Source organism: Epinephelus moara, chromosome 1 (genome assembly GCF_006386435.1).
Source record: "Epinephelus moara isolate mb chromosome 1, YSFRI_EMoa_1.0, whole genome shotgun sequence".
Classification (NCBI taxonomy): Eukaryota; Metazoa; Chordata; class Actinopteri; order Perciformes; family Serranidae; genus Epinephelus; species Epinephelus moara.
In genome coordinates this window covers 27683496-27697215 of record NC_065506.1, presented here as the reverse complement: position 1 = coordinate 27697215, position 13720 = coordinate 27683496, and the positions used below count along the sequence as shown (strand labels likewise).

Genomic DNA, 13720 nt, shown 5'->3' with positions numbered 1-13720 from the left:
TTTCGGCTGCGCTTTGGAAAGCAGAGCTAGATGGTAAACAAACATGGCACCACACCGGTAAGGTAAGACAACACGTTTACATGTCGTTTTCTATATGTTCTCTGACATTTATCCTAACGATATGAGGCGGTCTTTGTGGAAAAAAAGCTTGTTTAGTGGACTAACTTTGCACTTGAAGTATGCCCGTTCACTTACGTTTTAACAGTCTGACGCTACTATGCACCCCAGCTGTATCTAGGCTAACGGCTAACATGCTAACTATTATTTTTATGTCACTAGTCACTTGACACAAATTTAGGACGATAGGAGACAGGTTGAAATAAACCGAAATTTCTCTTTAATTAACTTCCAGTTTAGCCCTCCGCTAACATAAATGGGTGCAGCTTTCCTACACTTTCAAAATGTTATCTGATCAAATGGATCAAATCCCGAGGGCTGTGATGCTCAAAAAAATGTATCCACTGATTTACAAACATCTTTTTTCACAATGTAAATCTCGTCTTCAAAAGTTTTCTTGGGCCCAATGGCATTACATGACGTACCTGGAAGTTGTAATTCCATGTTTGACTACTTTGTAAAATTGGTGTCAAAACTCGGCACAGTTCCTGGGGGCCTGGACCCGCACCGTATGTAGATCTATGGCTCATTACAAGGAAAAGAAACACAATGTTTATGATTTTTAGGTGATTATAAACTAATCAAAATGTAGTGTTACCTCTCTCAGTGACAGCTTACTGGCTCCGAACCGTAGTTGCAAACACAATGACTTATTAATTTGAGCTTGACTCGTTATTAGCTGGTAACTAGCGTCTAGCAGAAGGAAGGATGGCGAGGTGTTCAGGTGCCGTTCACCAACAATGGCTTTATTGCAGTTTTCACCAAAAAACAATAAACTTAGCCTTCTCATGAGGTTGAACAGTAGCCCTGAGCTCATCTAGACACTTAATTCTGCTGACTATCATCACTCTTTGCCACCTGACGTCTTCACCCTGATACAACAAGGGAGCTGCTTCCCTCCACACACACAATGAAGTACACGTCACACCCTCACAGGTTACCCACAGGGCCACCGCCCATAGAGGGGAAAAATGGTGAGCCTGTAACAATAGTTATGAATATTATATACAATTTCTGCCAACAAATGCCCCTAAATCCTACACACTGGAACTTTAAGTCAGAAAAGTTGATAGTTCATTTCATATTTATCGGAAAGGATTGCAGTTACAACCACAGCCTGACCGATCCACATTAACACAGCTTCTTTGTCAATGTTTCCACTATCAGTTACTGTCACTCAGTCACAGTCAGCTGCCAACTCAATTTCAGTGCCACAGCCCACCCAGATCTCATGTTACTTTACAGAAAATGATTCCAATAACATCTACACAGTGAGGTATACGGATTTGATATTTGGGGTAAAGGGTATCACGTTGGTGCTTGGTATTGGCAGATGCTCAGAGCTGAGGTATTAGAATACATATCAGGTGAGACAAAGTTGGATCAGTGCATCCGTAGTTACCTGTGTGTTTGTATGGCAGGTCTGTTGTTCGATATGACTTCACTATTCCAGTTATCACAAAACAAGATGAATCACACTCGATGCACGTGACTTGCGGCAGCGAGGGCTCCGTTTTGCTGCGTGGGTGTCAAAACAAATCAGTTTGTGCAACAAAGGACCACTGTTCTCACAGGTACACCTCACCTTTGTCTCCCCCACGTTCAGTGAAAAAAAAGAGTAGGACATTACAGGAACACTGTAACTGGGTCAGCTGTGGGTGCATGTTTGTCTCGTGTCTGCGAGCCAGCCCGCACAATGAGCGCCTTTACTTTCCGATGTAAAAACTCTCAATCTTAAATTGTTGGAAGGAAAGAGGCGGTTCATGTTGAGTTCAGAGTTGTCAGAGCAGGAGATGAGATAAGGAGCTGCATTCATACACTGATCTAACAGTCAGCACCGTGCAGATCTCCTTATACCGGTGGGTCACTGATAAGATCAGATATAGAGACAGACTGCATGAATCTCTGAGCTAATACTGTAACCTGCAATGTTTTTACCACCATAAAGGATGTGATCCACATAGCTTCTCCTTATGTGGACGTCTTTGCTCATATGGTTGACAGTTCTTTAACATTTAAGATATCAAAGGTCTAGTATTTAGGATTTCGTGGCATCTAGCTGTGAGGTTGCCGAACTGAAACCTCAGTGCACCAAGTGTGGATGCAGATGTGGATGGACCTACCTAGAGCCAGTGTTTGAAACAACATGGTGGACTCCGCAGAAGAGGTCCAGCTCCATATGTAGATATAAACTGCTCATTCTAAGGTAACAAAAACACAAAGATTCTTAGTTTCACGTGATTATAAACTAAAGAAAACACAGTTATACCATTTCTGACAACATATCCCACTAATGGACCTTTACAGGAGCAGTGTGAAGAGGCATAAGAGGCATTTAGTGTTTAGGATTGCAGATTGCAACCAGCTGAAACTTCTCCCATGTGCCAAGCATGAACTCCTGGTTAGGATTCTTTCAGTGTTAATTGTTCAGGAGGTTTTTACTGGGAGCTGATTATCTACAGAGGTCCCTTCCTCTCCAAAACAAACTGAGCAGGTGATTTAAGATGGAAAAAAACCATCAGATAAAGTGGTTTCATGTCAAAAATCAGTGTTTTTTGGACATCGCAGAGAGGCTGCTAACTACGGTGGTTGACACAAAAACGTGCAAACATAAATGACCCTATTTAGAGCCACTGTTTGGTTTGTCCATTCTGGGCTACTGTAGAAACATGGCAGTGCAACACTGTGATTTCTGAAGAAGAGAGCCCACTTCCTATGTAGATATAAACAGCTCATTCTAAGGCAAAGAAAACATAATTATTGTTATTTTCAGGTGATTATAAACTATAGAAAACATACTTATATTATAGTTGATTTCTGCCAATATATCCCCCGAAATCCTACACACTCTCACATCACCCCTATACTAACATCCCTTCACTGGCTCCCTGTTGAGTTTAGGATCCAGTTCTAAATTTTCATTCCTACTTACAGAGCATTACACGGTAAGGCACCCTCTTAAGTAGCTTAACTTCTTCACCGGTATTCTTCAGCTTGCACTCTTTGATCAAATACGCTACATTCGTTGTCTGTCCCTGCACTTGCCTTAAGATACGTGGTGATCGAGCTTTTGCGGCTCCAGCACCTGAAGTTTGGAATGCTCTGCCTGCTCCCTTACAATCTTCTGACTCTGTGGTTTCTTTTAAAAGCCAGCTAAAGACACACCTGTTTAGACAGGTGTTTGGGTGACTTGTGTGTACCAGAGCTGTACTTTTTCAAATTTTGTGTATTGTTGTTGTGTAGTGTGAATTCTTCTTTTTTTTCTTGTGTGTGTTCGAAGACATAGGTCACAAAGTGCTTTGCAAAGGCAATTTACGACAAGAAAGAAATAATAGAAACAAAGTGACTACTAAGCCACGTTGTGAAAAGTGCACAACTAGCAAAACTATTTGCAAAGTGCTTTATTAATAAATTTAACTTACTTACTTACACTGGACCCTGCATCCTCATCTGAGGACACTACAATTTGGGTTTGCTGCATCTTATATTTCATTCTGCCTAACATACACCTGTTGTCCTCATTTGTGGACACTTTAATATGCCATCTAGTGGTAGCAAAGGCACAGTACACTAATCCTTGTAAAAACAAGATTTCAGTGGAGAGCCACTTCCGATGCAAAAGTAGACAACGTACCAAACCTGATCAAATTTTATGGTTGAAACATGTTTATTTATGTTGAATAACATAGTTTGATATGGCATACAAATCTGATCAATTTTAGAAGCAGCAACGAGCTAAAACACTGCTTGTGACTATTGAAAATAAGCCCACTGTCCTCACAGGTTCAAAGGCAATGTTCAGGTTTTTATATGTGTATTTATCTGGTCCTGCTTATCCCAAATAGCACAGAAACAAAAGCTGGGGTCTCGAGAGGTCAAGAAATAGAAACATTCAAAAAGATTTGAATAAACATCTTATGATTGATAGACTCCAGGATTGTCCGTGCAGTATTTGTCTCCGATAGTTCATCTGCTGTCTAATAAATAGATTTGCTGTTCACATTTCTTCTGTTAGAGATATTTATATCCTAGAATCTGAGAAAAATGTGGTGCCCTTTTTTTTGCAAAGACTATTCTCAGAATTGAGAGTATCTAATCTCCGTATCTAAATTGCACAAGCCCCTCAACATTCCAAAAATAAGGACATCTCTAGCTGTCTCACCCCCGCCCCATGTGTCCGAAAAGTACCCTAATGCCCATAACCAATGCATCTGATTCCCGTCCAGAATGTCCTCATCGAAACTGATTAGAAACAGGAACATTTTTTAGGGGGGATTGTCTGCTGGTGAAAAAATGTCTGGCAGATGCCTGTTTTCTGGGTTAGATGACTTCCCACAGTGACCTCACAGCTCAGAGCATTTCACATGGCTGAATATACTCCGGGTTCAGCTGCACGGAGAAACCGTGGGTCACTTACACTGGCAAGTGAAAAACATCAGGGCCTCACACAGATAGCTTTAAGTGGGCCGAGGAAACGGACATTAACACAATCTTAAACTCCCTTAAAGCTATAAAACAAATGTGTAATTGTGCTTTTCTACTCATGGATGAGTGGGCGGTGTCCGGATAAGATCATCTGCAGTTGATTCGTGCACTTGATCGTCTCCCAACTAGACCCCCATGTGCTGCAGGCAGCTGACATCATCCTGATTTCTAGGGTGGGACGCGATGATGTGTGTCGAGCCAGTGAGATCAGCTTTTGGAGTTGATGTGATGAATTTTGGAACAGGTTCCCTCATAGGGGCCACGGGGCTGTGAGGCAAAGGGCCCCCCCAGCATGCAGTGAATCAGCTCTGCATCGCCCATATTGCAGAGGCACCCAGGAAACGGAGACTGCTATATAGTTTATTGCGACCGCAGGGCTACATGGATAATAGAATTTGGAAGAGCAATAAAATAAATCAGTATCATCTGTCACTGGGGTATTTTTGGGGCCTGTGGAAAGGCCAGTCAGCTTATTTTTTCAAGCTGTTTTCTCGGACAAGAGGCATTTACTGCAGCTGTGACAGTACATGAAGTTTACAGGATACAAAAAAACAACAGATATGTGCAATCTGGAATTTATATGCTGCTTTTGATTTGTCTTTTTATGTGAGAGCAACAACGAACTACACTGAACTCAGGAAACATTTAGCCATGTTACACAAGATCGCAATTACACAGCACTGAATTTTAAAATACTGCTGTTCTCGGGGAAAATAGATGCAATCAAGAAGCCGAACTCATGTAATTCTTATGTAACAGCAAGGATCTTTCATCCCTTAATGTTTTAAACAACTAATTTGCATGAATCTGGCCTGACTCAGGGGGAAGAATGCAGCTATGTGGAATCAATGATTCAATAAAATGGCCATCGAGTATTTCTGGCTTCCTAGGAAATGATTCCTATCATGCCACTCCGCTGGATAACTTCCGCTGCTCCCTCTGTTCGTTGGTCCTAATCTCCGTGCCCAAAGCGAGAGGCTAAATATGGAGAGGACTGCCAGAGGCTCTGCCCAGATGTTGGCCTGCTGCAGCTCTGCACCTGCTGCCAGTACAAGCCAGCTGGGAGATTGTATTGACGGAAAAACACCCACATTCCCTCCCCTCTAAACCCCCCCTCTGCTCGTCTTCTGACCTTCAGCTTCCTCTCAGACACAAGCCCTCTTTGGACCACAGGAGTCCCGTTCAGAGCCGCCAACCAGGCGCCACGGAGCCTGAGCCGAGGCTCCTGCCCAGTCCCATATTCATTGCTGGCAAGTGAGACACCCATCATCATCCTCTCCAGACCCTGTTGTTGGCTCAGATGAAAAACAACATGAGTTGCAGCGGTGTCTGATTACCTTTCATTGAGAGAAAATCTTTCATAAAAACGAGGTGTTCATAAGAGGCCAGGAAACACGTGGCAATTACAAATGCTCTAAGTTTTCTTCCTGTATCCTATGACCCACTGTAAGACGAGCAGTCTGCAGCCATGCTCGCAGCTCTGTGAGGCATGAAGGGGCTTTGTGCTCAATGTCAGCACACTGATACACTCATACTCATAAAAGTGCTTAAGTTAGCATGCTAACATTTGATGTATTGCATATAGCAATAAAAATAACTATGTCTTTAGTCAAAGTATTGGACAAACTGGACATCATGATGGTGCTACATGAAATGTTCGGGGATCACCGAAGTTATTATGATTCACACTGATGGAAGAGGACTGTCTGTACCAAATCTGCTGCCAATTAGTTGCTAACAACTAAAGGATGGATTCATCTAATAGTTGTTGAGACATGTCACTGTCCAGCTGTGAGTAGGTGTGGGTTTACTGTGGGCAGAGGCAAACCATACTTTATAAAATAATGGATGTAGCCACTGTGACATCACCCATCCAACATTTGTATGTGGGGCCCATGTGGGTGGTAAATGAGCTGGAAAATGGGCCCTATAAGGGATTGTCCAAGGGTTTCATAAGCCCTATTTCCACCAAACACTTTCAGTATGGTACCTTTGGAACCAAAAATAACCCTTCAGACATGGTACCTAGACCCTGACGTTTTCACCGCGAACAGTTCTCTTAAATGTGGGCGGGGTTGTTGTCACTCACTGCTCCGTCCAGCACTCGCTGTATTTCCTCATTACCAGTGACACAGATGGAAGTCTGCACCTCGTTTATCGTCCACGGAACGAGGCTGCACACTGACATTTTCAGAACAAAATAAAACAGGCTGCAGTGAGAGTCTCTCTCCATGGGATGTTTAAATATAGCAGTTTTGTGCATTTAGTCCTTCTCAGGCAAGCTCGGGGGTTTAGTTTTGTCGGAGCCCACAGGAACGACGTTCTGTGACACTTTTTTTTTTTCTCAGAGTGGAGAAAATGAAAAAAAAAGTGTACCGAACTGAACCGTACTGTACTGCTTGGTGGAAATGGGGCTATAATGGCGCCATGTAATTTGCCCACATGGGTGGTTTTACCCAAGTGAGCCCAAGATAAGATGCCCATTTTGGGCCCATACCCACTTGGTGCCCAGGTAGCCGTAGCATAACCCATGTGGAGCCTACTTGGGTAAACCCACCCATGTGGGCAGCTGGCCCATATTTTACTAACCACATGGGGCCCACATACAAATGTTGACTGGGTGGTTTGTGGACTCCAGCTGAATCGTTTTTGTGCCAGGCTGTAAATATGTTTATTTCTGTTGTGAAACCTGGCATTTTAACATGGGGGTCCATTTTTTGTCACTTCGTGTTGGTTTCATTTTCCAGCCCTGGATGCTTCCACTTGATTTTGACGTGATAAACAACATGTGAGGGCACTTTAATCTGAGTATGCTTGGCTGCATGTAAACACTTATATGTGCGGAATATTCGTTTTTATTAGTCATGTGAACAGCTTAATAGCAATATTGTCTTTTTTGGAATAAGGGGAAAAAGTGGAATATTTTGTGGATGTAAACAAAGTCAGTGTAGAGACGCTCTTATTTCTGATGTACTGAACATGTAAACAGCCTTGTCTCTGTGCAGTGCATTTCGTCATTGTATATTCTGGGAAAAATAATTAAATTAAATTAAATATAATATTTGAACATATATTACCATTTTAACGGCTATAGGTAGGAACATTAAGTAATGATAGAGGAAGGATCCTTAGATGGGATCCTGGCTAAATGACGTGGTTATAATGTTATGTGCTTTTTGGGTTTCAGATAATCATCTACATAATCACAAAAAATTAAGCACCTGTACAACATTGTGCCACTCATTATTTTTCTCTATGAAATACTAAAGCTCTGAATTATAGGGACAGGTTAAAGCACTCACCCTACTCACGGGCTTTCTCCACCATTTCTCGTCTGTTCGCCATCATTGCTTCTGCTAACATCCCATGGACTTGTGAGTACAAACTTATAAGTGTGTTTTATTTTGATAGCTTGCACTGTAGTGAAGCAGCCATTTGTTTTAGGCCATTCGCTCCCAGGCTAGGACTGCTTTGTTTGTTAAATCACATTGTGTTTTCAGTTCAGTTACTGTACAGCGCATGTTTGAGTGTGGTACTGTAGGCTTAAAGTTTTTTCCCAGACTTAATTTATAGGGTCATTCTTGACAAATCAAGTGTAAATTGCCCACAGCATGCCTTTAGTGGAGATGCTTTTGGCCCACAATGGGACCCACTCAGTTTATTGTAGGCAGTGGCTCCACATCATGGGCCTCAAAGGGGCATGGTTGCTGCTTTTTAGATGTGTGATACAAATCATATAATCAGTCTTAAATATTGTTACAACACGGCTCAAAGGCTGCAACAAACGGGACACCAGACGAGTGTACAAAAGCGTAAAAGCAGCTGTGCCCTCGAGGGAGGAGAGCGTCTGTTGGAAGGTGGTGAGCTTTCACACCAGGCCCAGGTGTGGCTCATGAGGTTAATGACGACCCTCTGCCTTGATGACAACAAGCAGGCAGGAAAACAGGCACACCTAGTAGAGCGGAGGGGGCGTCGCAATATGACTTGCAGTAGCTTCATGTCACCCAGCTACAGTAAAATGCTATTTTTATTTTTTATTCTTTTATTGCCTTTATGATAGAGCAGCTGGAGAAAGGAAATGGGACAGAGAGAGGGCATCATGTGCTTCAAAGGGCCATGAGTCAGATGTGAACCTGTGTCACTGCTTAAATGTCAACCTATATGGGGCACACATATAGCCCAGTGAGCTCCAGGTAACCCCATAAAAACCTGTTTATATGTTAAATTATGACACCACGTTGTACCTCCTTAACAACAAAACACATATTGTGTGATTTTGATATTTTGATGTATTCGCCCACAGTTCCAGTCAGCTAGAGTGTTTATCCATTTCTGTAAGGTCACTGAAAGTCAATAAGCAGACCCCTGGAACTTGCTTTCTTTTAATTTTTGGTTGCTTATCAATAATGAAGTTCATGCACAGACTGATCAACGCATAACTATTATGTAACTGTGACAACAATGCATGTAGACCTTAAGACCAATAAGAACTTTTATGAGATTCTTCCACTGTACTCTGAACAAAATGGTAAACTAAACACTTGTTTTAGCTCCTATTTTTCACGTTTAAGTAAGATGTAAACCTTTTTATCTACACTACAAAGACTTTTTCCCTCAAAGTTTGTTCGCAAATTTGCTAAAATCTGTGTTAGTGAGCACCTCTCCTTTTGAAAGACCATCCATCCAGCTGACAGGTGTGGCAGATTCTGATTAACCAGCATCATTACTACACAGGTGTGCCTCAGGATGGTCACAATAAACTCCACTCTAAAATGTGTAGTTTGATCACACAATGCCACAGATATTGCAAGTTCTGGCAGAGTGTGCCACTGGCATGCCGACTGCAAGAACACAGATAATATGGATTTTAACAAATTTGTGATTTGTATGCATAAAAAAGTCATAGATCTTAAACAAAAAATGGTGGCAAATGCAAAAGTGTTGCATTTATATCTTTGTAAAGTGTACGTAAATAAATAGATATCAATGAATTCCCAAGAAATAATTACACATTTCTAACACACATTGTATTTTAGGGTTTCTGCAGACAGTTAAATTTAATGCTTTTTAAGACCCGTTCAAGACACTTTTAACCAAACTTGGGACAGATTTTTGGACAACTTATGTTTTATTTATCTAAGAATCGCAGGTAAGCATTGCAGACAAGTAGTATATGTGGTCTTGTGCAGAGGGAAGTGTTATGTAGGAATATGGTTATTAGGGTGAGTTAAATCAATCTCCATTTTGCACACTTCTGTACATGCACTTCACTCAAAGTTTAAACACAGGGCTTTTACTTTTACAGCAGGATATTTTAACATTGTGGTATATTTCTACAAAATAAATGAGCAAACCCTTTGATATTCGCTCAGTTAAACAAGAACACAAACAAACGGATAGTTTCAAGTATGTTTGGTTTATTTCCAAAAAGTTAGTGTCACCACAAAACATGGTACGAAGATACAGTAACAAAAAAAGCTTTTGACATCTTTGAGTAGTTTCATTTGCATTTATTTTTTCTTTAATGAAACTGTATCGGTTGCACAAACGGAACAGACGAGACGAGGATCTCTGAAAACCACAATGTCCTACATGATATATTTGTTTACTTCTTTAAAAGCCCTTAAAAGACACAGAGCCTGCCTGGACAATCTGAACGGACAAAGAAAACAGTCTCCGTTTCATTTTTAAGAACGAGGTTTCATCACAAACAAACAGGGAACAGGCCACTCAGGTTTTTGCACCAATGACAACACATTTAAAAAAGAGACTTGTTGGTCACATTAGAATTAAGGTTAGAAAAGTATACTTATGTTCAGTACATCATACAATATATAAAATGAAATGTCACACAGGTATTTACAACGAAAAAAGAAAACATGAAGCCACCAGACGTACACAGTTACACTTTTAATAAAAAATAATAATTTACATTACATGAGACACGTGTGTTATCCAGAAGTCAATAAAACATTCAACAAAATAGAGAAACGTCACGTATTTAAATAGAAAAAATGTCAGGTAACTCTTTTGAACTCACTGTGCAAATTCTTTTCAATGACTCTGTCTTGATGAAACGTATGTACACTGTAAAGTAATGCCTGTAGCCTCGCTGTCTGCATCTGTTAGAAAATCTATATTTGATAAGGAGTGCATACTTAGGAGCTAAGTGCAAACAAATTGCTTTTTCATGTTGTGCATTAAAATCTCTGAGTTTTTGGCAGTTCATACGTTTCTTTAAGCAGCAATAACCTTTTTCTCGTAGTAAAATATCTGATAGAAATGATTTTATAGGCTATTTTCTAAATTTTTTAAGTCTAAAATTGAACCCACAGTTTGAATGGCCAGTGATATTGCTTCGATCTATTTACAGCTTAAGTAGGATAGCATTTCCTTGGTAGTGCAGTCCCCTAAAACATCAGCTTATCTTCACTTCATCCCCGTCGGAGGCACGGAGGAGGGAGCTGACAGCAGAGACCAACATGTTCGACCGACTCCAACTGAAGCGGAGTGACGACAGCCCGACCAGCTGCTAGGCTGCGACTAGGCAGAGAGGTGGACGGTCCTCCGCTACCAGGCACTTTGTTCACTGTGGTCCCCGAATTAAAGACATCTGGAAGCTGCGTCGAGCGGCTGTCTCGTCTCTGCTCTCAACCACCTGACGCGGCCTCTAATGGTCACGATGTTAACGTCAGCATTCAGGCTGCGAGGTTCGCTGCTCAGGCATCAGAGATGCAGTTCTGGATCTTGTCCATCCACACCTGAGCGCTGGGCGCGTCGGAAGCGCAGAAGTTGTAGACTCGCTTGCTGGTCTTCAGCTAGAGAGGTATCAGACAACAAAGGTTAAATGTGGACAGAAAGGAGAGAACAGAATGCGCAACAAAATAAAACACCAGACCAACATCTTGTTCTCCACACTGACAGAAAGGTTCATCTCTACTCGGAGTTTTAAAATTCTTACTGATTTTGAAATCGGGTTGCACACATGCATATGGAGAAACTTCACAGATGTTCTTTCTAATCTCAAACATACACACTACAAGATTTGAAAATACTGGAACATTCCAAACTACAGGATATTATTATCATACCATCATGCATCACATGACCTCATGTAGACAACAACAAGAACACAAGAACAACAACAAGAAGGCTCAACAAGTCTGGTTGAGGAAATGGTTGGGGAGATGCGGTCAACATGGGTTATCTCTTCAGTGAAAACTGGAGGTGAGATAATTACTGTCAGTTTTAATCTGTCAACAGTAGCTAACATTAACCTCAAGGGCCAGAATTTTGTCAAAACTGTCAGCTACTCTATACTGATACAACCATAATCATCCAGGTTTTAAATCCTAAATATCAAACATGTTTGGAATGATCAGGGCAGCCATGATGAGCCTGTGAGCAGTTCAGGGGGTTTCAGTCTGGATCTGTAAACCCAAAACTCCTGTAGTCTGAGCCCAGCTTTATGTCCACCACATGTTTACATACATCTTTTCTCTGCTCTGCTATCTCTACACATCAGGTGTTTTTTTTGCAAGAGCAGCTTAAAGTCTGAAAACTTCAAAGATGCAAGCTGACAATATCAATGTTTATTCAACTGTGCAATATCATTAGGTTATTTAAAGCATATTTCACTGCTGAAAAGATGTTTTTTTCATAAAACTGGGCTGTCTATGCTGTAGAAAGACGCAAATACTTTTGAAGTTGTTGCTGCATGACCTGTGAAAACACCTCTTTTGCTCAAGAGGGAGAAAACTAATTATATGTGTATATATGAAATTATATGTTGCTTTTTACTGTTTACTTAATTATATCTTGCTAATGCTTCTTGTTATTGCTCTATCCCCTTTGCAGCTGTAACACTGCAATTTTCCCCATGGTGGGACTATTAAAGGATAATCTTATCCTGTCTTTATAGGTATACACCAACATCACTTCTCTGCAGCCTGTAAGGCAGAAGGAAGGAAGTGACTGTTTCTCTTTAAAAAACTCCGCCACAGTCTCAATAAGATGGTGTGCTGTGTACGGTAATTAAAACAAGTAACATACAGCCACAAATATCAGCCACCACATTCATATTGAGTTGTAAATGTGTCTTCAATGGGCTCGTGAAACACAGAAAATACCAGCAAAACAACTCTAACAGCGTTTGAAATGTGGCTGCTGAGGAACACATGCTCCACTTCTGGGGCAAATATTTGTGAACTGGCCCCATGAAACACAGGGATGTGACACAGCAGCTGCATCCAGTGGACATTTGGGTTAACTTGTACTCACGTCAAAGAAAGCCTTTTCACTGATGTGTTTGGGAGCTCCTATAGTGGGCGTGGCAATCATCACAGACTCCACCTCTGCCAGATCGATGTGGCCTCTGCAGTTTGTGTCCTCTCCGGTGTCGTAGTACCTCATCTGTGAAAACATGAATGTTAACCTGCAGTCCGTCACTCAGGTGAGGGTTCAGCGTTTCTTTAGACATGAATGTGGTGCAGCTCGGCTCACCTGGTGTTTCGTGATGTCCAATACAAACCAGCGAGGTTTCCAGCCTTTCAGCAGCGCTCCACGTTTATACAGGATCCCCTCGTACGACCTGAAGAACAACACACAGTGAGATCCAAGTGCATCTTGACTGGATGTCATGTCTCTACCTTTTGGATTGCAAAGGATGGTTAAAGCAGTCAGCTTTGAAAACTTTCCTAATTCTTTTTGACTCATTTTTCCTGTCCATGATCACAGTCAGATGAAGTTCATCCCAGTTGTTGCACAGAAAGCAAACGGACACAGTGGACAGCTCAAAGCCAGACTGTCATGTCTCTCCATATGTACTAGAACAACTCTAGTACTGTTTGTACTTTTGTTCCCGCTGTGTAAAGAGGCCAAAGATGCGTAGTTTTATTATTCTGTAATAGGAAAGTCCAGAATATTCTGATTATATTTTTTTCCAGGGTTTCTCATAGAGATTTCAACTCTCATAACCTTCTGAAATGGAACCAATTAACATGTAAAATCCCGTATTTAAAGGCCCCTGATTGTAAAAAGTGAGATTTCCATGTCTTTCTTATCACAAAGCAGGTATAGATGCTATATAAATCCTGTGAAAGTATCCAAACGCTCAGTC

General features: G+C 41.3%; 1 protein-coding gene across 2 annotated transcripts in view; it reads right to left on the bottom strand.

The window, feature by feature from the left end:
• Positions 1-10001: 10001 nt before the first annotated feature.
• The window catches only part of sbf2 (SET binding factor 2), a 128385-nt gene continuing 124666 nt past the window's right edge, over positions 10002-13720 (bottom strand). For both annotated transcript variants that reach the window (XM_050043650.1, XM_050043659.1), the window contains 3 exons: positions 13105-13192; positions 12883-13014; positions 10002-11420 (listed from right to left, as the gene is read on the bottom strand). In XM_050043650.1, coding sequence (XP_049899607.1) covers positions 11322-11420; positions 12883-13014; positions 13105-13192 — 319 coding nt within the window. In that variant the 3' untranslated portion in view covers positions 10002-11321. The remainder of the gene's footprint in view (positions 11421-12882; positions 13015-13104; positions 13193-13720) is intronic.